Raw genomic sequence first — 26,379 nt, 5'->3', positions numbered from 1 at the left:
CACGTCAGCTAATAATTGAATAAAACAGTATGCACACGGTATCATCAGCACAGTTCAGCTCAGAAATCCTCCAAACATCCTTACATTACATTACAGCATTTAGCAGACGCCCTTATCCAGAGAGACGTACACTTATCTCATTTATACGACTGAGCAGTCGAGGGTTAAGGGCCTTGCTCAAGGGCCCAGCAGTGGCAGCTCGGCAGCACTGGGATTGAACTTTCTGAAACGCAGTTCAGGCGAGACACCACAGGAGAACACGTGCGTTTTTTAAAAAAAAAAAACAAAAGACATCACAAATAATCTTCACCAGCTGACTCTGACCTTCTTACAAGTAGCTTTTTAACTACTTGCTAAAATAAATAGTGAATAAACTCTTCCTCTAATTAAATATACATATTTTCACATAAACAATAGTTTGGTTAATTAACAATAATTAAAATTTAGTCTTTAGATGCAGTTCGAATGAAAAGGTTCAATTAAATCTCACTATCAATCTGTACAGGATCCCGCTGAGTTTTTACGCTGAGTTGTGGCCAAAAACGCTTGATTTTGCTGAGGCTTTTTTTTGTTTTTAATTCGCGATGCAATTTGCACGTTTTTTGTGGAAAACGACTTGAATTGGTGAAATTGCAGCGGCAGGAAACAGTTCTGCGTGCGCTTTCACAGAGGTGTGTGCTGGTAAATGAGACCTTTCGGCTGTACTCATGTTCGATGCACGTGAATTGAAGGCAGTTTGGCTGAAAGCGTGTTGTGATGACGTCACATGACGCGTCTCAGCCCAAAGCTGCAGACAGTTTGAAAAATCGCAAGCGCCTCCTAATATTGTAGAGTTTTTTATTATAGATTTTGGGACTGCACAAAGTGTGAAAGTGCACTCGAGAGACTTTTACAAAACATTTTGTTGGAAAATCATTTATTTATTTATTTATTGTGTAATCAAGAAAACACCACATAATTATATATTATATACTACAAAATAATTCTATATTTTTTCTGTATAAAATTTAATACAACTCCAACAACAATCAACATTTTGAGAAGCTCCTCTGTGATACATCAGGCTGTGATCGAGGACATGAATGTAAAATCACAAACTTTGCAATATACTTCCACGGATTTTGTGTGGATTTGGGCCAAGACGAGTCGTGTGACGTCAAACATCTCTGTGAAAGAGCGCGCACACCAGTTTCATGCAACTGCAGTTTTACCAATTCATCATTCAGCATTTCATTCAGCATTTCACAATTCAAAATCACGCATTTTTGGCCGCAACAATCACAAAAGAACTCCAGAAATCCTGTACGGACCGATATATTTTTAATTAGAGACAGGAATGACTGTGTAAAATTCCAGGAAAGCTGCTCAGCTAGAAACAGAGGTCTAGATTTTTGGTGGTGAATATTTAAAAAAAAAAAGATTTAGAGAAAATAAACTGTGATTTAAAGTGTTAGTGTTAAATCTAGTTATTGTGGTTTATAGTGTCTGTAAAGGAAATTGGTGTGTACAGTATAGTGCAGTGGTTCCCAACCAGGGGGGCGCAGAATTTTGATCGCGCAGAGATCGGAAGCGGGGGCGCAATTTTTTTCAAGAAAAACACAAACATTGCATCGTTTGGGTTCTCGGTGTATTTTTATTGCTTTTCAAAATAGAATGTGTATGAATGAAAAACCCCACGTTCTCTCTCCCTCTGTATTTTCTTTTACCTGGGGAGAGGCGGAGCTTAGCTGACTTTCATCTAGCTGTCAGTGCAGTACCAGTGTTCCCAACTTAGCCACTTTTTTTTGAGGAAAAAAAGCGCCTAGTGGCTTTTTGGGCAAACCTTATCGTCACTTTCCAAATGTCCTGCAAGCACGAGGTCCTGCTTTCCCGCTGCACTCTCACCTCTCTCTGTCTGCTCTGTTCAGTGAGGGGCTGACAGCCGGAGATTTAACACCGTCATGGATAACGAGACGCGCCCTTCCTCCCAATTTACATCATTCATATGCGAATGTTTTTAGGACACAAGACGGATAGAATGCAACATGTTTTACATGTAAAATAGTCCACGTTATTACAGCCTAGTTCTCTCGTTCAGAGTAGTTACAATGTTCAGAAACATTTTATATCATTCATGCTCCATACCTGTCCCTTATATATAGTTTTAATAATAATAATAATAATAATAATAACGATACTTTATTGATCACATACAGTGAAATTCTTTTCTTCGCATACCCCGGTATGTTAGGAAGTTGGGGTCAGAGCGCAGGGTCAGCCATGATACAGCGCCTCCTGGAGTAGAGAGGGTTAAGGGCCTTGCTCAGGAGACCAACAGTGGCGGCCTGGCAGTGCTATAAAGTTATTTTTAAAATAACTTTTTAAAATAACTTTTATAAAATCATAAGTTATGAAAAGTAATTAAAGTACAAAAAAAATCTCTCTCTCCATCTATCTATCAAAAACAGATTCTAGATTAGGTATATTTTATATATAATCATTATACCTGGTCTCCTCCAACATTTGGGGGGGGGCACATGATAGTGGAGGCTTGGGGGGGCTTTAGTTACAAAAGGTTGAGAACCTTTGGTACAGCGTAATGAAACATAGCCTGACATGAGGAAACAAGCTCTCAGAGACATGATGTGATGTGATGGTGAAGTGGGCGGAGCTGCTGTGCTCGTGAAACGGTGAAGTTAACATGTTTCTGTTGAGTTTTAAGATTGTTATTAATACAGTTTAAGAGATGATGCGTTACAGAAGAAATTGACTTTAAAATCGGATCGATGACAGAAACAGTCAGTGTTTTCTACCTGAAGTGTCTCGCCTTAAACAGTAGCATAACGTAGTGTAGAAACAGCAGAGTCACAAGCTGCTTTCACTTTTCACACATCAAATTCAAATCCTGTCATTTAAAAGGCTCTGCACTGAAACTGAGGAAACGCGAAAGTTATAAAAAGTATTTGAAATTGTAAAAGTGTCAAGTGTGTGATGCTTGTGTGTGTGAGGGTGTGTGGGAGTTACTCACGTCTCTGACAGGGCGCTGACACGGGCGCTAGCTGTGATGTTTCTACACGGGTTTTTATTTGGGCCGTGGCGTCCAGACCACAGAGATCATCTGCTGGAGACGAGCTGGAGGAGACAGGAACACAGAGAGAGAGAGAGAGAGAGAGAGAGACACACATTTCTGTTTTTAGCAGATATAAATACTCGAGTTCACTCTCACTTATTAAAACCCTCGATCATCTACATAGCTCCGCCCCCCAGCACTTCTTTAAGTGTCTTTATTTAAGCATGTTCCTGTTGACTGTTCTTGTTTACTGACTCTCATGTCATTGGCTGATTAGCTTTCCCAGAATTCCCTGCTGCATTAACATGTCAGCGCTGCTTCCTCCTAGCTGAATAAACTACAGATTGCTGATGCAGGGTGAAGCGATGAGGCTGAACGCTAACATGCAGGACAACAAACGAGTCAAAGCAGAACCCTTACTGAAACCAGGTTCAGTTCTCAGTTTAATTAGGAATTACTAAGCACATTGTTAGAGGTATTACTGTTAGCAATTATAAAATGAGTATAACAGGAATTACTGTTGAAGCCCACTTAACATCTGTTTTCAGCTCTGCAGTAATGTGATAAAGAGAACACGGAGTTTACACCAATCACAGCACACAAAGAGCTGCAAGCAGCAATTATGGGGATTCAAGCACTTCAGGGCCTTTAATGACATGCATGAAAATTATTACTTGATACTGTGAAAGTCTACAACCACATATAACCTCAGAGAAAAAGCTAAATACTTGGCCTTCATTAAGCTTGTCTAATAGCTGCTGAACAGTGATTGGACAATGGCGGCCATGTTTTTCAAGATACACAAATGTCCTCAAAGATCCTGATGGAATCTTCCAAGATTTAGGGGGTTCCACTGTGCTGTAATGTACTGAATAAATGTTCAGCAATTTTGCAACACTTCTTGCAAAATTGCAAGTCGACTGGATCTTGTTATAGTACCACCAACTGCTGACAATAAATAATTGCATAACACTTGCTAATATTTTTCCCAAAAAAACGAAAGCTTCCGTTTCAGCAGTTTCCTGTTACTCGGGCGGGTCTGTTTCCTTTAACCCCATTACTCCAACACTGAACATTCTCTGATGATGCAAACCGTAATGTGGCGTTCAGTCATGGCTCAAACACTCTACACGACACGTGACGCTGTCTGGAAAAGGCTGGCTGAAATCGACAGACAATAAATAAATAAATAAATAAAAATAAAATGCCTTTCTGCTGTAATATACTGGATAAAGGCTGCCGCTTTAGTTCTGATTGAGAAACTTTTCAGTTCAGGAGGTCAGTTTTCACAATTATGTGTAGTAGAAAATGTCAACATTTGACACACACACACACCCACACACACTTAACCCCAAGACACCACACCATCTCGCATCTGTCTCTGTGCATATATAAGCTAAATATAAACTACTGACAGGTTGCAGATGAGGAAAGTCAGCTGAAGTGTAAACGATGCATCGGCTCTTTATTCTGCACAGCAGTGTATTCATAACGCCTTTACTAATCAAACACATAAAATACACCCAATCTGTACCCAGACCAATACTGTTCGTATTCACGTGTCTAATATTTCACATGTGTGAGTGTTCTGATTGGTCAGGAATTAGGTGGGTGGGGGTCGTTTAAAAAAATGCAAACTAAAAGCAGCTGATGTTAAAGACTATAGTATTGTCCAGCAGGACAGTACAGAGTCACAGCTTCACAGTTTACAGTAAGACCACAGAGACCATCAACACCGACAGTAATACAGTCTCGAATTAACACACGACTCACACACTGTGTGTTAATACTGAACAATAACAACCTCTGAAAAACACAGAGCACCTCTCCTCACGGAACAAGGGGTTGAAATTTCATACACACACACACACACACACACACACACACACACACACACACACACACAGATCCATGCACATGGAGTTGTTTTACTTTAAATGCTTTAAATTCATCATAAAAAAAAAAACAACCTGAATATCAAAATTCTCAAGTCTAAGGCTGAGGGAAAAAAGTTCAACTCCAGTCTGATCCTCAGTCTCGTGTTTATATCAGAATTCACGCCAATATTAACAGTACATCTGCTAGATAACGGCTCGCTAACCATGACCATACACACGGCCTAACGTCCTGTTAGTTAATAAAATAAATTTAAATCTATATTTCCCTGTTCTGAGTAAACTACAGTCTGTAATTACAGATGCAGTGAAGCCCAAAACATCTGGGATTAATTTTTTTTTATTTTAAACTGGAAATAAACAAAGTTTTAGAAACAAAAAGATACTGAAGATTCTGAACAATTTCTAGGTCACTAATTAAATTTCAGTAAGTGTGAGATATTTGGTCACGTGATCACGTTAGGTCAGATTTTCCTCGGGTCCGATCTCGTCCATTGAAACTGGTGTTCCGTCGACTTTTTTCAGACGATTGGATCAAACATCGTCAGGGTTTAAGCCTTGAGCTCAAGCGCACGCGGTCATTAAGGCAAAAAGAAAACGTACCAAATACTAAGAAACAGAGGATATACACGTGACGTCACGGTAGCTGGAACTCGCCGCGGTCACGCCCACTGAGTGGCGAGAAGACTGAGCGGCAGCGTACAGCGTGAAAAACGCATATAAAAGGAAAAAGCGGTTGTGCGATCGACTGCTAACAGATTCAACAACAACTCGGAGCGATCTTTTAACAGAGCGCCAAAAACCCATCACTTCTTTTTTACTCGCTGGAGCAGTGTAAGTGTGAGCTCTTTTGGCGTGTGGTGTTCATGATGTACAACGCTGAATAATTTGCTACATATTTCTTTTAAACACTGCCTATTTCCACTGATGAATAACGGGGGCTCATTCATTCTCCGCCTGTGTTTTACCTTCACGTTAAGTGGTAGCAGTGTTAGCTACAAACAAACTAGGACTAGCTTAAGGTTTACCAGATAAAATTATACAATAAAATAAAACAACCAGAATGTTTATTGGTGTTCTTGCCACATTCATTTCTCCAACAAATCCCGACTTGAGGTAGGACCAAGCGTCAAGGCTTTTATATACCTTCAGGCTTTGCTTAGTGTATTTCCCCAGCCTCGAAATCAGATACATTTACAGTTACATTTAATCAGTTAGCAGACGCTTTTATCCAAAGCGACTTACAAATGAGGAAATACAAGCAGAGCGATACATCAAGCGGAGAACAATACAAGCAGTGCTACTGTACAACATCCAGTAACTGAGTTCCAGAAAAGCAAAGTGCCAGAGTAGGTGTTTTGGGGGGTTTTTTAGGATAATGTGGGGTTGGTATGTTAGGGGTTAGTTCCGTGCTCACAGAAGAGGTGGGTCTTTAGATATTTCTTGAAGATGGTGAGAGATTCTGTGGTCCAGATTGTGGTTGGAAGTTCATTCCACTACTGAGGGACAGTTAGTGTGAAGGTTCTGGAAAGGGACCTTGAGCCACGCTGAGTAGATACTACTAAGCGTCGGTCGTTAGGTACATATAAATGTCGGGAAAACAGATTTCCATGGATCACAGCTTCTTGGGCAAGTTGTAAGGGTCACTGTGGAGTCCAACTGCCTTCAATTTAAACTGATAATCGTCAGTTATTCCAGTGCTTTCGCAGCTTCCCCTATTAAAACCAGCCATTTTGCTGGATGTTTGGCCGCTCAGTCTGGCCGAGGGGGCGTGACGTCAATGCACACCCTCTATCCTCAAATTCATGTTAATATTTCCGAGATTAAATTTTTCACCCAGGTTATTGCTGATAATAATAATAATAACAATAATAATGATAATAATAATCATAATAATAATAATAATCTGTCCCTCTAGGATTTTGTGATGTTGTCATGTGACGTCATCACAACACGCATTCAGTCAAAGCACTCTTCGATTCACGCGAGTCAAACATGAGTACAGCTAAAAGGTCTCATTTACCAACAAGCATCACTGCACAGGAGCGTGCACAACAAATTCATGCGTTTACAGTTTCACCAATTCAAGTAGTTTTCCCCAAGAAAAAGCACAAAAAACTCTGAAAGTTGCATCGCAAATTTTTGAAAAAAAAACAGCAAAATCAAACATTTTTGGCCGCAACAAACACAAAAAAACTCCGTACTGAATAATGATCATCAGCGATGTCCCGATCCGATACTTGTATTTTCCTAGTGCTAGCTGCACACGCTCAAGAACATTCAACTTATTCAAATCAGTCCAATGTATATGCTGGAAAATTTGCAAATGCACTAAAAAAAATTTCTGAATCCATTTTGTTACTTATAGTTTTTTCAGGTTTTTCTTGGTTTTTTTTTGTTTTTTTTTTTACAAAATGAAGTAAACAAACTTAAAATATTTTTATATGGGTCTTATCTTAATAATTCCAGGAGAGGAAATTTCTCTCTCCTTTTAAAACTATCCTCCAGGGTGTGCTGCTGCGGTACAGACTTTGCCCGAGTTACTGAGTGTGCCCGATACTGATCTTGCAGATCGGATCAGGACACCCCTAAAGAAAATAACGCTCTGCAGTGAAACTTTCAATTACAGTGGTCAGACTGTCAGAGTTTTTGCTGTTCTCTCTAGAGTCTAATTATACACAAACATCTGAATGTTGAAATACAGGAATCTCAAAATGAAACAACCTTCATTCTACGTCTGTGTTAAATTCTAAGAAGATAAAGTAACGCTATAAGGACTGAATTCCTCCAGAGACGACTAAACGCAACAATCTGTCATAAAACCGCCGGTTTTTATTTACACCTAAAACACTCCGGTTTTTATTCTCACAGTGTGTTTTTGTGTAACTACAGTGAGACTAACACTAAAATGGGTGACTTATAGCCGGCAATACAATGATATAATATCAATATCGTGACACATTAATATCAATAACGGGATTTTTAAGAACTTTTATTCAGTGTTACTTGCCCACAAAATAAACCATCATCGGATATCTTTTTATTTTTATTTTTAACTGCAACCCTCCTGTTCTGCTAGCACTTAATGCTAAATAGAATGATACATAGCATGTATTGTAAAAATGTACTGAAATAGGGCGATATAATATTTGTGCCATATGACGGTGAGGAACACGAGTCTGGACGCCAGTCAGCTTCTGAGATTAAACAGAATTCAAATGAAACTTCAATGTTATAGACGGGTTTAAAGGACACTGCTGTCCCTAAAGTGTTAAGTGTCACTTTCCTCATACGAGCCATTTTGACTCATCTGAAGGCACTACCCGTTTCCAAGTGTCCAAAAATGAGACTAGTCTGTTATCACATCCTCAAGTTCTCATAGATATCGCTAAATGCTAATGCCAAAGTGTTCCTATTGACCCTGTGCTCAAATGACTTCAGACTGTTTTCTTAATCGCGTTATTGAACATGCAGTAAACTTTCGTAAGCAGTCGTCTTAATCTGTGGATGTTAAACTAAAAGCAGGGGTCACAGCAGATGCTAGCAGAGCGCGCTGATTAGCTTCCTTATTTCTGTTCATGTTTAAATCGTCTTCATGTGTACATGTCTGCAAGTTTGCGAGTTACGGTTCTTCTTAAAGTCACATTAAACTGATATAACCTCGATGCAAAATAGCTTCCAGATACAATGCAATGGAGAGCAGAACAGGCTTGTTTAACTAGTGCTAATCGTTCTAATAGTGCTAGCAGATCATCTAGGTAATGTTCTTAACAATCTTTCTTTTGACACAAGGCATTCTGGGCATACTTTATTTCATCGCCTTTGACCTTAATTAGCAGATCTGATTCAGAACATGAAGAGTGGCTTTAATGAAACTTCATTCAACTCTTTGTGACATGATGTGAAAGACAGTCAGTGCGTTTACACGGACGACGATAATCCGATATGAACCCGATTAAGACGATACTCTGATTAAGAAACCAGCATGTAAACAGAGATTATCGATGACCTTAATCTGATTAAAGTCACACTCAATATAAACACAAATGGAATTAAGACGTGTGGAGTATTCCTGTTTTAGTCACATTATCGATGTGCGTTACAGACACGTACACACCTTAATCACACTATTAACGTCGTGTGGGAGTTTTCACCGCATTGTGCGACAGGACACGATCACACACGGCAGTTCTCAATCATTTGACGGCAAACAAGAGACACCGCGTACTTACCTACTACACTATATATTAGGTGAAATGCATGTATTTCTTTATACTATATAGTGTAGGCAAAATACATGTATCTCAGCTGCTATACAGTAGGTAAGTACGCGGTTTGGGACGCAGCCCACGGCTTCAAGCAGTCGTCTGTTTGCACGTACAGCACGACAAATAATTAACTGCACTTGAAGCGTTCGTAAAATTAAAAATAAAAACACCCAAAACTGTATACGATCCCATAACAAAGACCAACTGTATGTTGATACGTGAAATTCTGGAGGGACGGCGGATGCCGTGGCGCGGTGACGTGCTGTTAATCCGTCTATGTTCTATAACACGTAAAACCTGAACATGAAAGGAGTATTCTAAAAGTGACTCATATAAACACCTTAATCACAATATTGTCTTATTCCGAATAAGTCCGTGTAAACAACGTCAGAGATGATGATAAAGCTTCTCACAGCCCAGGTTTATTCCTGTAGAAACACTACGAGCCTTTCAGAGCTGATGAGATGAAACGAGGTGAAATAAGAGCTTCAGGACTTCAGAGGATCATCAGAAACCAGTTCCTCTTTAACACAGAGCTCAGCTTTCATTTCAGTTCTGACCTGCTGCCTCAAACACACAGAAACATGCTTTGTTTTTGTTTTGTTCTTTTTTCCACCAGTTGTTTGTTTAATGAATGAAGGATTTATAATTGTCCCATCTACTGACTCCATGCTTCGATCCCAAGCGTCAGATCACTAATTCAAACAGTACTGAGATACTATAAGGAGAAGGAAACTTTCTCACATAATACATTACTAAACTAAAGCAATATTTTATTTTCGATTTGAACCCTGCGTCAGTTCTCTTGAGTTTTATCAAGAAATCAGCTGTAATGTTTCTGCATCTCTGTTCACATGCTGCTGAATTCTGGATTCTGATTGGTCGGAAAGTGCCGATTCGTTTTCTGACGGTAGTGCAGCCACAAATCCCACGTTAACATCGACGCTTCAGCATCTTGTTACGTTCCTTAAGAATGTACACAATCGACACGCTCTCGGTTTCATTTGGGAAAGTATCTCCTACAAAGAGTTCTTTTCTAAGACACGGTGTAAATAAAGAGCCTCGAGGGGACTACAGCTCTTACGCGGTGCTGTACGTCCAATATCACATTAGCACAATGTTTTAAATACGTAACCGAACACACAACATGAACTACCATCATGTTTAACCAGCTACCATCTCACATACATTACATACACACACAGTACACACATACAGTACACACACGCATACAGTACACACACACACACACACAGTACACACATACAGTACACACACGCATACAGTACACACACACACACACACAGTACACACATACAGTACACACGCACACACACACAGTACGCACACTACTGTTCTTTCAATCGGTCAGTAAGAACACACACACACTAATATAACAGACTGAAACAGAACCGTTTTATCTCTAACACTGATGGAATAAAATAATCTCTTACTCCAGGCTGAGTGAAGTGCAGTTCAGTGGAGTGTAGCAGTGGGATGAGGAAGTGTCTCACTGACGCTAAACAACACGACCGTACAAAAGCATTCAGCAAGCTTGAGTGTCAGAATACGTGAACCAAATTAAACAAGAGTCCCAGCTCCCTGATCAACCAGTTTAACATGCAAAGAATGTTTCTCATCACACACACACACACACACACACACACACAGAAAACCACTTCACAGTGGCCAAGTGCCAGAAAAAAACACTCAGATAAGATCGAAAGATAGGAAGAGATATGAGACGTATGAAAGAGAAATATGTTTACTGTTTACTCACACAATTCGAGCAGGAAAAATCCGTCATGATCAGACACACACACGCATCCACAGAGTACAAGACGATGAAAGAGAGGAAGGAACGTGGTCCGAACAGGTGGCAGAGAGAACCGAGTATCAGACGCCCGGCTCGGAGAACCAGAGTGAGGCAGGAGAGAGTGAGAGAGGAGAGAGGGGTGACCGCATGAAAACAAGGCGGAAGTGTAGAGAACTTTTAGAAACATACCCGCTACAGCTGTGTGTTTGTGTGTGTGTGTGTGTGTGTGTGTGTGTGTTTGTTCACTGGCCTATTTTAGGTGACTTTAGAACTTCCTGAATTCTCTTTCCCATACACATACACACACACACACACACACACACACACACACACACACACACAGAACAGAGGAATGACCATGGACCTGTTTGTCCTCATCACACAACGCTCACTCCTTCCCTCTTTCCCTGAACTGCAGAACCAAAAGGAAACGAGGTGAAACAATACACAAAGACATCAGGAAGAGCTGAAATAGAACACAGCTACAAGGAGAATACACACACACACACACACACACACAGAGTCATTGTGAACACTAAAACTACACACATCCGTTTAATTTGGTATTTACATGCAAGTACTTTTTAGGTACTTTCTTCTTTTTCTGCTTCTTATTATTACTACATTTCATTTCATTCTATTTTTGTGAACCTGTGCTTTTGTGTACTAGTTTATTTCATTCCTTGGCTATTACATCACTGTTTCTCAAAGCTGGCTCCAAGGAGTCCATCATTTTAAACATTCTGTTACAGTGGTGAAAATTCCTAACTGGCCCTTATCACAATGATTATATTTATTATTTTTTTTATTATATTAATTATGATATTTATGATTGTATTTATTATATTTATAATAATTTTAATTATAATTATTATTATATTTATTGTTTAGTTTTTAGAGCTATTAGCCTGCTGAACGGTTTTTAATGCAGGGAGTTTAATGCAGACCTCAAACACACGTGGACTGTTAAATACTGTCCACGTGAATGTAATGATGGTTACAATTAAAATGTTCATTCATTTAAGTCATTTCTGCTAGTGGAAAGTTCAGGAGTAAAAAAAACCAAACACTTTGGCTCCAATATGTAACCAATCAGCCTACACCGCACACACACACACACACAAACACACAGAGTCTTTGGACTGGGGGAGGAAACCAGAGTACCCAGAGGAAACCCTGGAAGCATGGGGAGATCATGTAAACTCCACACATACAGGGCGGAGGCAGGATCTGAACCCCTAACCCCAGTGGTGCCCCCAACCCTAGAGGTGCGAGGCAAACGTGCTAACCTCTAATCCACATGCCTCCCATTTTGATTAATTAATGTATTACTTAATGATTATTTAATGACAACACTTTGAGGCACCCCGTGTATGAAAAGTGCTTCATGAATATTTTATAAATATTAATTGTACTAAATTGCTTCATTAAAAAGTGCTTGCAATTAAAATACAGCAGGTTAATAATGTTTACAGCTCGCACAATCAACTCATTCTCACCACTCGAGTGGGCGTGTCATCTACGTCACGCAGGGAGGAGTGTGTTTGTGAGTCGGAATACACTCAACAGGAAGAACTTCATGAGGTCGGTTTCCGTCAAATGACGTGTCACGCGTGCGTGCGTGTGTGTGTGTGCGTGTGTGTGTGTGCGTGTGTGTGTGTGCGTGTGTGTGTGTGTGTGTGTGTGTGTGTGTGTGTGTGTGCGTGTCCATGCGTGTGTGTGCATATAATAGAAATAAAACAGGGCTGGCTGAATGAGGAAACTTTAAAACTCTCTCATTTTGTGAACATGAAATTCCATTAGAATGAAAAGCTTTCTGAGAAAGTTCTGCTCCTGAAGTCCACAGTGATGTTAATTTCCCATAAATGAAAATAATAATAATAATAATAATAAAACTCTGACTTCAGCTGATATATTTTTGTAACGGCCTCCGAGATGAAAATTCAGGTTTAGTCGAGGACAAACACCTGTGCCACTCTGACATTTATAAAAGGACTGAAATACCGAGCACATCGCAGACAGATTTGAGGAAGTGGCTGAGTGCACACACACACACACACACACACACACACACACACACCAGGAAACCAAACACATATCTGTTTCCCTAACCCCAATGGAGCTTGCAGTGTAACAGCGCCACCATATGGCACAAACGTCAAACAGCAGCACATTATTCGAGCTCATCAGGTTCAGACTGAGTGCGCCCTCTTGTGGCGGCTGTGAGCTCCTCTACCCATATATTGAGCAAAATTTATTGTGACAATTAACATCCTTTCAGTACTGATGACATTTAAATAAATTTAAACATCAGTGAAAAAAGACGTAGGAGTTGACCCGTCATGATGGACTAATTTAAACACTGCCTGCACCATGACCTGATTATGATACATCACCATGACGTGTTACCTCTGCACGCCGTCTACGCCCGTCACGATAATTACATTAACGACTTATCGTACGATATATGGACATGACCTCAATCATTTCTGCTGGCCTCGATATCGGCTGTTGTATTTACATATGAATGAATGTCTGCAACATTTTAGCCTTCTGCGCTGCTTCTGCTCTAGGGCGCTCAAATAACAAAATAACAACTTCCAATATTCATTGAATTTCAGATAAAAAAGCACATTCAAATGCAAAAAACTGTTGATGTGAATCTTCTAGAAAAATCTGGAAAGAATAGTTCTAGTGTTGCAAATAATCCAGTCCTAGTCAGTAATGTGGGGGGTTGAGCCGCTTCAGCTGCGTGAGCTGAAGCTGAACAGTAAATGAACAGAATGAACTGAAGAACTTTACTAGCTTTACTTTACTTTAATAAACTCAAACACATCCTATACACACATGAGATTAATCAGACATATACACCACATTTACCTAATATTACAACTCGTTGACACGAGTGAACATGAACTAAAGCTTTTAAAGCTATTAAAGCTGCAGTACGGAACTTTTTTTGGTTAAAAATGAACAAAAACGTATTATTGAGCAAGCACATACAAAATCAGTGTTCAAAACAGTCTCCTCACCTTACCCCGATTCGTAACGGGACGCTTATAATGAAGATTTATCATTTGAGCTGCCGGGTCGGATTTCGCAGGAAATTAAAGTTTGACGTCTTTCATCTTTGCGCAGTCACGTCACGTCCGTAAACAGAAAGAAGAAGAGCCGGCTACAATACCGTGTGTCTGTGGGGGCTGAGGAGGGTGGAGTGTTTATAGCTTGTCCTTACAACAGTTGTTTAGAATTTAAACTTGTCATCTAGATGGCTGCTTTAATCTGGAAAGTTCGAAACGCAATCACCTGTGGGTAATCATCTTTTGTCAAAACCAAGAAACCTCGAACTGCGGAGAGTTTGCAGTCAAAAAGGGAAAGAGCCCATGCTAAAACAAGAATAAATATCGGCATGGCTACTGAGAGGTGGCGACAATTCCGAGATCTGAAAGGAATGACGCACAGATGGCTTTCCTGCTGAACAGGTAAAACATTTCTGTGGCTCAATAGGTAGCTAGCTAACATTAGCCCACTTGTTCGGTTGATTCAGCTAGGTATCAAGTTTCCTATGTTGTTGTTTTGTTTGGTTTGTTTTTCTATGGTCAGTGTGGTAAACTGCACTTATGTTCTGCTAGCTATGAGAGAGAGCAACACACCTCTACTCCAAGAAAACCGTATCCGCCGCCACCTCCGTTGTCAAGTATTGGCGCTAATAGATAACCCATACGAATACCTCAAACCATCAGACTCATCTGCGCAGAGGAGCAGTGCCGAAGCACAACCTACCTAAAAAAGAACTCCTCAAGTAACTTGCAATTTTATGTTTCCAACAGAGATGGCGATAGAGGGGCAAAGTTCAGTACTGCAGCTTTAACTAAGGCGCTAGGTAGAACGGTAAGTCACGTTGTGAACACGCGCTGTAATGAATGATGAATGAATAACCTAAGCATAAAGAAATCACAATATTGTATTACGCTCGTACTCACTGAGTACGTTTCAGGAGATGAATCTCATTTCAGGATCTCATTTCAGGAGATCAGGTTTTCACAATAATGTTTTTGTTTATACATGTTTAAGTAATTCATTTAATAGTAACAATAGTAATTAATTAATATATAAAATGGGTGAATATTTGGTTTAATCTTTGCATTTCCTTGTCAACTAAAATGCCATTGACTAATATTCACTACCGCTTTAGTCATAGTAAAACTGACTAAATGAATAAATATGATGATGAAATATTGACTAAATTGAAAGGATATTTGCATCAGAAGGCAAAAACTACGTTTAGACTTTCCAGTTGCAATATCTGAATATTCTTAAGAATGAAAAGTTTGTTGCTCTTTGAAAGGGTGTACTTGCTATTATACTATTATATCATCATCATATCAGTGGCATAAAATGGTCTTTAAATGACAATAATATTATTTATCGCAATTATTTCTGGGACAATATATCGTCCGACAAAAGTAGTAATCTTGACAGGGCTAATGCCAGCGCCGTTACCATATGCATTAGTTATGCTACGAGCGTTACACCTTTATATGCCACGCATAATTGGATCCTCATCGTATGTTAAAAAAAATAAGTGAAAAAAGAACAAAATTATCAGGTGCACAAGGCGCGAAGAAGAGGAGCAGAAATAAAGAGCAATATGGAGGTAAGAATCGCAAGTTCAGGACTTCAGCCATTGATGTTTCGAACCTCTTAACTGGCACGGACACTGTGGGACGATTTTGTGCTTGTATTATTGAAGTCTGGTGCAAGTTAAGTGCAGTGTATTTTCTTTAAAATAAACTTAAGCTTCTATAATGTTGTCTGAATTTCAGTTATAGTGCTGCTTGCTTTCACTTCACCAAAACACTCCTTTTAAAAGAGGCCATGATTAAGCCTGCAGTCTAAACATTCATGAACTGCAATCATTTATGTTTAGGTATGTCATTTTCCAGTCTATGCTCGAAAAATGGGATGGCAGCTAAGAGGCTGATTAGACTAGCTAGCTAGCTAACATCTACAGATACATTCAATTATATAGCCTATATTTTGTAGATCTATTTTGGGTACATATTTCATATTGCTTTCTTTGTGACACAGTGTGTGTGTGTGTGTGTGTGTGTGTGTGTGTGTGTGTTTGCATTGCTTTATTTGGGCATAAGTATAGCTCTTGTCTGATCTCTTCCCAGCTTCCTGGACTTTACCATCAACCAACATGACCACCATGAAGATTCTTGACTTCCTGCATAATAACGACTGCAGGAAATCTCCCCGAACACGTGGCACTGAGGATATCTGTGACTATCCCGGTGACTGTAGCGTCTCACTGGACTCACAGAGATCAGCATCGATCATGATGTGTCTCAAAATTGGTCTTTTGATGCAATCATTGAGGTCAAGGCAAAGAAGTCCAGGCTTGTAACAATTCTCAAATTCAGAACAGATTCTCAACTTTCTGCACAGAAAGTGACGACCGAGCGTGAATAACCTCACAGCGTTGCTCTGTAGTGTGCTGCATGCATCATTTATCTAGAGTTTATTGCACTTTTTTGCCCGTTTGTATTTTGTTTTAATTCTTGAAGGCAATTTGAAACAGGTTTGTTACTCAGATTTGTGATTATTTATGTTAACGGTGGTATTAGAACACAGTTTTGCTGTAATCACCGACCCGTACTAGCGAGAACTAACGAGCTGATTAGCAAATGTGTGTGTAAATCAATAAGGAAACTTTCTATGCTAGTTGACATGCGCGTGTTTGTTCATGTTCTCAGGAGTTAATCAGCCAGGACGTGGTGTTGATGGTTTAGTGCCAAGGTTCGATTTTAAAGAAACACTTTGTGTAATTACGTCTGAGTACCAAAAGGTGGCATCAGAGTAGTGGACTGAATGTAACGAAACTCTGACTGTTCAACCACACGTACAAGTGCACACACATACACACACACGTGCACGCACGCATACGCAAAATGACCACCTTTGGTCTGCGTCTCACCATACACACACACACACACACACACAGTGTTAAAGCCTATTTTAAACCTATGATTCATTAGATTATGAAAATCATGCGACGGCTCTTCAGACCATCGAGCAGGAAAAAGGAAACTAGGCCAAAGCATAAATCTGAGCGTTGCAGCACTGTAAAGCCAAAACCAGCGCATATATTTATTCCTCTATGACCCACAAAGTGTCCTCTACCATAACTGTGATTTGCACAGAAACAAAACATGCATCCAATTTCAATATTAAACAATATTTATGAAATCCCAAAAGGTAAGAAGAAAAGGAACAAAGCAGATCACTTCCTTACCTGAGCGCTGTCAGGCTCCTGGGGAGCAGTGTGGCTTTATTGCTGGTTGCCGTGGTGCTGCGGGGGGGTACGGGGGGTCTCCGGGGGGGCGTGACTGGCAGGGTGACTTTAGGCTCTCTGGGAGTCACTACAGCATACGACTTTGGAGGGAGAGGAGGAACGCCCAATTCAGCATGACCCGGTGAAGAACACTGCTCATACAGGTGGAAATGTTCTGTTGATGATGATGATGAGGAACAGGATGGAGAGACAAGTGATGGAGAGACAGGTGATGGTGAGACGGGTGGTGGTGAGACGGCTGGCTTTGAGACGATTGATCTTGAGACAGGTGATGGTGAGATGGATGATCTTGAGACAGGTGATGGTGAGACGGGTGGGTGTGAGACGGATGATCTTGAGACGAGTGATCTTGAGCCAGGTGATGGTGAGACAGTTGATCTTGAGACAGGTGATGGTGAGACAGATGATCTTGAGACAGGTGATGGCTTCTGATCTCCAGTTTGCAGTCTTGTAGCAGGAGGCACGTTTCGTGGCTGGGGCCGAACAGGAACTGGAGTGGGCACGGGTCTCGGCTGAGTCGCCTTGGTCATAGATACAGATGGAAGATTGCTAGGATTCACAGACATGCCCCCAGTGGTCATCGCCGCGGTAACGGAAACAGTCGAGAACGGTACCGGAGGACAATTGTGAGTCGCCCGAGGTGGTATTGGGGGCGGACCTTTCTTGTGAGTCACAGAATTATTAGTGGTTAAGTTCTGTTTCTGATCTTGTGGTTTGGCAGTTCGGCAGTTCACTTCCAAGTCAGTCCCTGCAGAAACACGGAATTTTGTCCTTTCCTTTGGAACAGGCCTATGCCCCTCCTCCTCATCCTCTCTACCAATCCCTCCTTCTGAAAGGAAGAGCTTCTGCAGGCTCCCCAGGATGCGCTTCCGGTGGCCCGGCAAGGCCACGCCCAAGCGCTCCAGTTGACATGCAGTCAGCTCCCTGCATTCCCACACAGTTCCGAGACCCTCCTCTTGGAAGGCCGGACCGTACTGCTCAAGGCGGAGCCCCCCGAGCCACTCTTGAACGGTCTGATAGACTTCTGCTGTGGGAGACAACATGGCTTCCAAATAATACTGTACAAAACGCAGAGTCTCTTTCCCAGCAATGATGAGTTTAGGTCATCGTCTGAAGATAATCATCTGTGGACAATGCAGAATAAACGACTTCATCATTGTCATCATCAACTACAGCTTTGTTTTTAATGACTAATTTTAGATTTCCCACATCATCATTGCTACTTATCACCACAGTGCAGTTGCCTTCTCAAATCAGAAGGTCTTGATTAAACCTGTGTAATGGGTGATATGACTGTTTATAGCTGCTGAACCCGGAAGTTGCATTGTCCAAGAATTTATTGTCATTTGCCGAATTTTAAAAGCACTGATAGAAAATTCGGTAGGCCAGCCGCCATTTTGATGAATACAAATGAATGCATTCGGTCCTGCAAGGTCTGCACGGTATTCTGCCATAACACAGAACATCATGACTATTCTAGCAGTGTACAGGCAGAAAATCCCTCTGTGTGCACTTCTTCAGCGCTAGCAGCAGAACTACGCACTTCTACTAATGACTAATGTGGACATGTGTGTAGTAGCCTTTCCAAACTTCAGGTGAGCCCGTGAACAACAGCAGCAAGTCACAGACAGCTGATCACTCGCAATCAATGCAGCGTCTCTAAATGCACAAATAATTCATGCAAATATCCAGACCTGAGCTTTAAATCACTTCCCACCGGTGTGCTAGAGAGAAAGAAACCGATTTATGCTATTAAAATATTAGAACTTCATTGTGGACAGCACGTGTCCTGATTGTTGCCAGTGCTAGCTAACTTCAACTTTACTGGTGTTGTGTTCATGAGCAGCTGCGACTTAAACAAATTACTAGAGCTGCAACTAATGATTATTTTCATAATCGATTAGTTCGCCGAATTTCTTTTTCTTCTTCCTTTCAATTAATCAGACGGGGCGGGGCAAACTTTCAGTTCCATTTTTTTCATTAATCTAAAATAAATTCCACAAACTGAGTGTTACAAATATAAACTTAAGACTAAAACTTTACACAACTGTTCAATTATATAAGACTGAAAAGAACCCAATACACACACACACACACACACACACACACACACACACACAGACCAGAATATATATTATTCATTCAGGACTGTAATTTAATTCTGTGCATCCATAAAAATAATGCATAAATACTATTATATTATATAAACTAAGATAAATAAATGAAATAAATAAAAAAATTACACACACACACACACATATATATATATAAGTATTTATTAAGTATTTATGCAATATTTTTTATGGATGCACAAAAAGAACAGAATTAAACTGCAGTCCTAAATTAATAATATATATTCTTGTGTGTGTGTGTGTTGGGTTCTTTTCTGTTTTGGACAAACAGTTGTGTAAAGTTTTAGTCTGAAGTTTATATGTGTAACACTCAGTTTGTGGATTTTATTTTAAATAAACAAAAAAAAAAGTGTACTGAAAGTCTGCCCCGCCCCCAACCGATTAATCGAAAATAATAATAATAATAATAATAATAATAATAATCGGCTGACTAATCGATTATGAAAATAATCGTTAGTTGCAGCCCTAAATTAAACTAAACCTTTTAAGCAGCTTGCACCAGTTTCCCCTGCCCCTTACACACAGTGGAGCATTTCAGATATAAACATAACTTTGTGCTCGTGCAGCACTGTTTTGATCTCCGCGGTGTTGAATATAAAATGCACCCCTAGCTTAGAGGACTTTCTTCCTCAGTCACGTGACGATTTCGCCTCCGTCTGATGAGGACTGAGGTCATGCTGGGAATAAAAGCTAACGCTGACAGAAAGTAAACTGAAGAAAGTCATTATCGGTGACTCGCATTATGTGCGTATGACGGCTTATACTTCCAGTTAGTAAAATCTCGCTGGTGTTTATTTTAGATGATATTACCTTTCTAAAATCCACACACTAGACGGTGCACACTAGTACACAGTGCAGAGTGTAAGTGTTCAGTACTTCATTTGGGACACAACTTTAGTATTTACTCTCCGCGGCGTGTTTTCTGAACGGTAGTAACGTAATGAGTAAATCTCCCCCGTGCCGCGCGCAGACCAACTCATCCATAATGAGATTCATTACAACGATTTTCATCATCCATTATTATCCATTAGTTGTTGCAGCTCTACAAACTAGCCTAGCTAGCCAAGTGTAGCTAGCTGTATACTGCGTATGTTAATCCAGAAAATACCATTAATAGTCAGTTCAGATTCACCGTTACTCATGCAGTTCAGGACCTAAGTGGCAACAGGAACGCTGAGATTACTGCGAGAAAAGTCCCAATTTGTGTTCGATGTTCCACAACATTAAATGTAACTATAAACAGATAAAAAGTGTGATGTGTCATTCTTCAAAAAATGTAATAATTTGCTATGCAAACTGCTGTGGTGTAAGAGGAAGATTATTTTTACATAACAGCATGGCCTGAAATGTGGTGTTATGAGTCTCTGCAGTGTTCGGCCCTTACAGCTGTGTCTCATACTGAGAGAAACAAACATTTCCCCTGTTTTTACACATGACAATCTCTAACAACTGGTTATTAATAAACCTGTTAATCTACATTACTTTCTTTCTCACTTTCATCTTTCCTTCCATCCTTTTACACACACACACACACACACACACACACACACAAACACACACACGCACACACAGGAAATGCAACTTCCACTTATAGCTGTGCTGCTGATGAACGCATCATGTGCCATCCTACTGAGAAACCACTGATAAGCCATTTCGATATTAACAGTTAGATTTTGTTCATGTCACATGACAGATAGAATGTTAATGAACAAACAGGTTCATTAACATACTGCACACGTGTGTTAGTTCAGTTTTCTATGATCCAGCACTAGTGAGGAGATAAAATGATCAGTCTCTTATCTTTTTGCTGTGTTCATACATGACGGGAAAAAAAAGTCTTATGTTCGTACTTCACCTCCGGGTGGTTATTATTAGAGTTTAAATACGTTGTGGGACTTCCCGGTTTCCCTTCATCAAATCAATGAGGATACGAGCAACGCAGTGTAATAAATGCCAAAAGAGACGCTCCTTCAACTCAGAAGTTATAAACAATATATATATAATTGTATAATTGTATAATTATATAATATATATTTATATATATATATATATATATATATACACTTACGCACACATAATCTGTAAGCTGTAAGTGAGCTGTATGTGCATTAATCTGCTGTTTAATCAGACAGAATTCTGGGTTGCATCTCTAACTCCGGGGAGCAGCATATTGTCTGGAAAATTCAGTCAACGTAAAAAGCCGTTTTGTTTGACATATTAACCAAGCAGTGTTAGTCTGCCAGGAAGTGGACACACACACACACACACACACACACACACACACACACAAATGTGTGCACTGTTGTCTTGACCACTGAAGTCAGGTTTCCTCCCAAACCACACACACCTCTCTGTCGTTAACCACCGTTTAACCCTCTGCTGAAAAAACAGCTTTTATTTTTGTTAGCACTACATTACCTCTGTATATATCCTCCACGTGGGGGAGATGAGAAGAAAGCAGGAAGGTATTTGTCTATTTTTTGCCCTCTTAAACCTCTCTCAGTGTTTCTGCATGCTCAGCACAATGAATACACTAATACACTCTCGACATGCTCACCTTTCTGCTTTGAGCGTCTCTTGCTAAAGAATTTAATCTCAATCTCATAACAGCAAAAAAGATCTGAGATGGTACAACAGGTATGTGACCTTATCATCAGAGTACTTTACGGAAACTAACAGAATATAACCTGACAGCTTCCTGAAGAACAAAGGTCTGACACGCACCATGGCTTCAGACTAAACGCCTACAATCATATCACAGTACAGTATATAAATACACCTTTCAACACAGTCCGTAACCCAGTCTTCATATACACAATCAAATCACACCCAGACATCAAAACGGCCTACAACTCAAAAGCAGATCATTTACAAAGAGGACACAACGTTATAAATCGATTTGAACAGTTACTTAATTACCGACAGATCATTACACACTCAAGGAGATACGTAATTACTTCATTAGGCAATATTCCTCATTAAAGAGCACATTTTAATGTACAATGTAGCTTTAAGATTCAATATTATCTTCTTTTAACACTGCGCATTTTCATAAGTGTAACACAATGTAACATAGTGAGTCAACATTCATACATCCTGTCTGATCTTGAACGAATAAACATGTCAAACAGGACGAGTCAGAGCTCTCTCTTTCGCTCTCTCTCACACACACACACACACACACACACACACACACACACACACACACACACGCCTAATTATCCTTGTGAGGACCTTCCACTGACAATTATTAATGCGGCTAAATAATGCTGAGCATTCTGTTCACACACACACACAAACATGTGTGTACATGTCCATACACACACAGTGTCAGGTGATGTAAACGGGAATGTAAATGAGATCTGGATAACAGTGAGTCCTTGCATTGCAACAGACCTTTGTAATTATTAAAGAGAAAAGGTGTTCAGTAGCAGTAACAGGGTTAATCAGGGAAAAACTGAGCTCTAATGTCAGTGTCAGCATTGTACTGAAAAGGCAACACACTCTCCAGGATGTGGGTAAGATGTATGAAGAACTAACATACTGTAGTGTTTGCCAAAGAGTCCAGAACAGAAAGGCCAGTTCAGAAAGAACCCTCGCCCTAACCCTGCAGAGGTACAGGAGAAACAGCAGCCTCTTCGGGATACTAAACTGCATTTCCTTGGTTTTGTTTGCTGTTTTTCTCTGCTCTCTTTGTTCATAAACAAACCATCACAATGCTTACATACAGCAAGGAAACGCTGTACAACATCGGCAAGAATTGCAGTTTGCTACTGGATAAAGCGACATCAGCGCCGTTAGCACAGGTAGCCAAGCACAGCATTCAGCAATTAGCAGGCCCTGGGACCTGCACGAACACACCGGTTAAAGTGCACCTATTATGCTTTTTTAGAAATTATGTAGTGTGTTATAGAGCTGTTTGTGAATGTAAAAAATCTGCAAAGCTTCAAAAATCAAAACTGCATGACAAACGGATTTATTGACTCCCAAAAGAAGGAACCGGTTCTGAACAGCTGAAACGAGTCGTCAGTGATTCCAGACGTACTTCCTGTACTAACCTACGTAGGTTTGTAACGAAAACCCCGCCTCTGCTCTTAATTGGCTGCTCGCGAACAACTGCGTACTCTGACCCGCCCTCATACACTACAGTAGAGGTTGAGTCCTGAAAGAGTTAGGGTCATGTCTAGAAGATGTTGTTTTCCACGCTGCAAAAGCAAATCCACTTTGCACGGACTCCCACAGGATGAGGATGTAAAGCGTCAGTGGTGAGAATTCATTTAAAACGATACCGCGGCAGCTCAACTCCGACCTTCGTGTGTGTTCCCGTCATTTCACTGACGACTGACTGCTTCTCAAATCCAGCTGAAGTCAACGCGGGATGTGGGAAACGATTATTCATTAAAGACGGGGCCGTACCCACTTTATTTGGACATCTTACACATCTTACACCTTTATTTGGACATCTTACACCTTTCCACCGAGTGTTCCATATGCGTAGTTTTGTGTCGTATACGTGCACAGCCAGTGCACAGCTGTTAGCCTGTTAGCTGCTAGCCTCTGCTAACATCCTGTTCTAGTCGTGCTTGCGATGGTGATTCGGGTTGATCTTCCGATGCATCATTATCAGACTCGGGCTCAAATTGGTAAAGTAAAACAAACATTATTACTGAATTGAAATTTAGATATGGTAGTGGACGTTTCCTTTCCGTTTCCTTTCCATGTCTGCAAAACAAATTGGTCGCAATACCCAGCCCTAATGAAAACTGCTCCGCATCTGACAGGAAAGCGGGTAATGAAGATGGCACAGAGTATCAGTGGTACCAACCTTCCTGGCATTAAGGACATTTATACCACAAGGAGTGTGAGGAAGGCAGCCTCCATCAGTAAGGACCCCTCTCACGCATCCTACAAATGGTTTGAGCGCCTCCCATCCAGGAAGAGCCTAAGACGTATTCAGGCCCGAACATCTAGACTCAGGAACATTTTTTTTCCACAAGCAGTCAGATTTTTGAACAGCCATGTCTAATTGTGAGAACATTCCTCCTTCTGTTTGATCCAGAAGTACAGAGTCTCTGTTTTAAAAGGATAATGCAAATTTGGGTTTTTTTTTTTTTTTTTTTTTTTTTTTAAGTTCATTGGACATTTCAGCAGGACAACGACCCAAAACACCGCAACAGCATCTCCAACAGGTCCAACATACTGTAAATACTCAAACAACAAAACTGCACCTGGTATGACTTTCTACTGCTCCTCTGGACTGATCATATGGTATCAGGTTGATTTTTTCAGTTCAGGGTTCTTCCTTTTCTCAGAGGAAGTGAAGTCATTTGGCATGCAGTGTATAGGAACTAAAACAAAATTCACTCACAAATTCAAATATACACATTCGTATATGTATGTAAAGTCCCCTCTGAAAGTATTGGAACAGCAGGGCCAATTCTTTTGTTTTTGCTATACAATGAAGACATTTGGGTTCCGGATCAAAAGATGAATATTAGATGATAGATCAGATGTTCAGCATTAATTTCCTGATATTTACGTCTAGACGTGTTAAACAACTTAGAACACGACACCTTTAGTGGCAGACTACCCAGAGTAAAAGTATAGTAACAGATAGTGTAAAAGTAATTAAAGTGATTAACACTTAATATTTAGTTGCATGTCCGTTGATTGCAATAAAGTTGCATAAAGTTGGTGACCCAGTGACATCACCAAACTGTTGCACTCCAGGATTTTACTGCAGCTTCTTTCAGGTGTTGTTTGTTTCGGGGGATTCTCCCTTCAGTCTCCTCTTCAGGAGGTGAGATGCTGATCAGTTGGGTGAAGGTCTGGTGATTGACTTGTTCGTCTAAACCCTTCCTGTGTTGAGGTGGCAGTGTGTTTTGGATCGTTGTCTTGCTGCATGATGAAGTTTCTCCTGATTAATCCGGATGCATTTCTCTGTAAATCTGCAGATAAAATGTTCCTGTAAACTTCTGAATTCGTTCTGCTGCTAGCATCATGAGTTCCATCATCAATAAAGATTAGTGAGAATGTTCCAGAAGCAGCCATGCAAGCCCAAGCCATGACGCTACCTCCACCATGTTTCACAGATGAGCTTGTATGTTCTGGATCATGAGCAGATCCTTTCTTTCCCCACACTTTGGCCTTTCCATCACTTTGGTAGAACTTTTGTGGCTCCTCTCTGTATTTCTTTGCGAATTCCAATCTGACTTTATAAATAATACATATATAAATATATAAATAATAAAATGTTTGAAACATCACCTCAATCTCCTGTAATAGCAGACAAAGCAAAGTACAGGATAATGTTATTTAATTCTAGGAAGTTCTTCTTATTAAGTAAAGCTTCTATATTTATATCAGAGCATCACATTTTCCCCTGCACGTATGGGCATATGTGACTAAATGAAGTGTGGTGTAGGGCAGAGTTACACACCACACCCATTTTGATGATCTCTGTGCAACAACCCAACAGTTCATTTATTTCCCTCTCGACCTCTCACTGGTTTACAAAAAGTTCCTCATTCTGAAAATTAAGGAACTGGACCCTGTAATAAACACATCTGAGAAAGAGAAGTACTTCAACACAGGACTCAGTAAAAACGTGATCTACAGGATACCGTTAGTAATTTTTTACCTGAAAATGACTTCTAATACTTTTTACTCATTGCATTTCTGGCAAAGGAAAGCGTTATACATATACACATGAGCTGAGCGATATGATGACATGATAGAGATAGTGTGATATAATAACATCATGAGACACTTTTCAGGGTATATATACTTGTTATTGTCAGGTGTAAGTTTTTTGTAAAACGTGACTGACGTTATAAACTATATTTGTTCCAATTTAAT

General features: G+C 40.2%; 1 protein-coding gene across 7 annotated transcripts in view; it reads right to left on the bottom strand.

Moving 5' to 3' along the window:
- The window catches only part of LOC128621679 (arf-GAP with Rho-GAP domain, ANK repeat and PH domain-containing protein 1), a 106,930-nt gene that overhangs the window by 60,216 nt on the left and 20,335 nt on the right, over positions 1-26,379 (bottom strand). For 5 of the 7 annotated variants that reach the window (XM_053647629.1, XM_053647630.1, XM_053647632.1 and 2 more), the window contains exons 2-3: positions 17,330-18,513; positions 3,008-3,111 (exon numbers count right to left, since the gene is read on the bottom strand). In XM_053647629.1, the coding sequence (XP_053503604.1) occupies positions 3,008-3,111; positions 17,330-18,432 (1,207 nt within the window). In that variant the 5' untranslated portion in view covers positions 18,433-18,513. Of the gene's footprint in view, positions 1-3,007; positions 3,112-10,666; positions 10,945-10,992; positions 11,280-17,329; positions 18,514-26,379 lie in introns of those variants that run through there. The other 2 variants (XM_053647633.1, XM_053647634.1) reach the window with 2 other exon arrangements.

This window comes from Ictalurus furcatus, chromosome 17, assembly GCF_023375685.1.
Source record: "Ictalurus furcatus strain D&B chromosome 17, Billie_1.0, whole genome shotgun sequence".
Classification (NCBI taxonomy): Eukaryota; Metazoa; Chordata; class Actinopteri; order Siluriformes; family Ictaluridae; genus Ictalurus; species Ictalurus furcatus.
The sequence above is the reverse complement of the archived record's forward strand: the minus strand, read 5'-3'. Positions and strand labels throughout refer to the sequence as shown.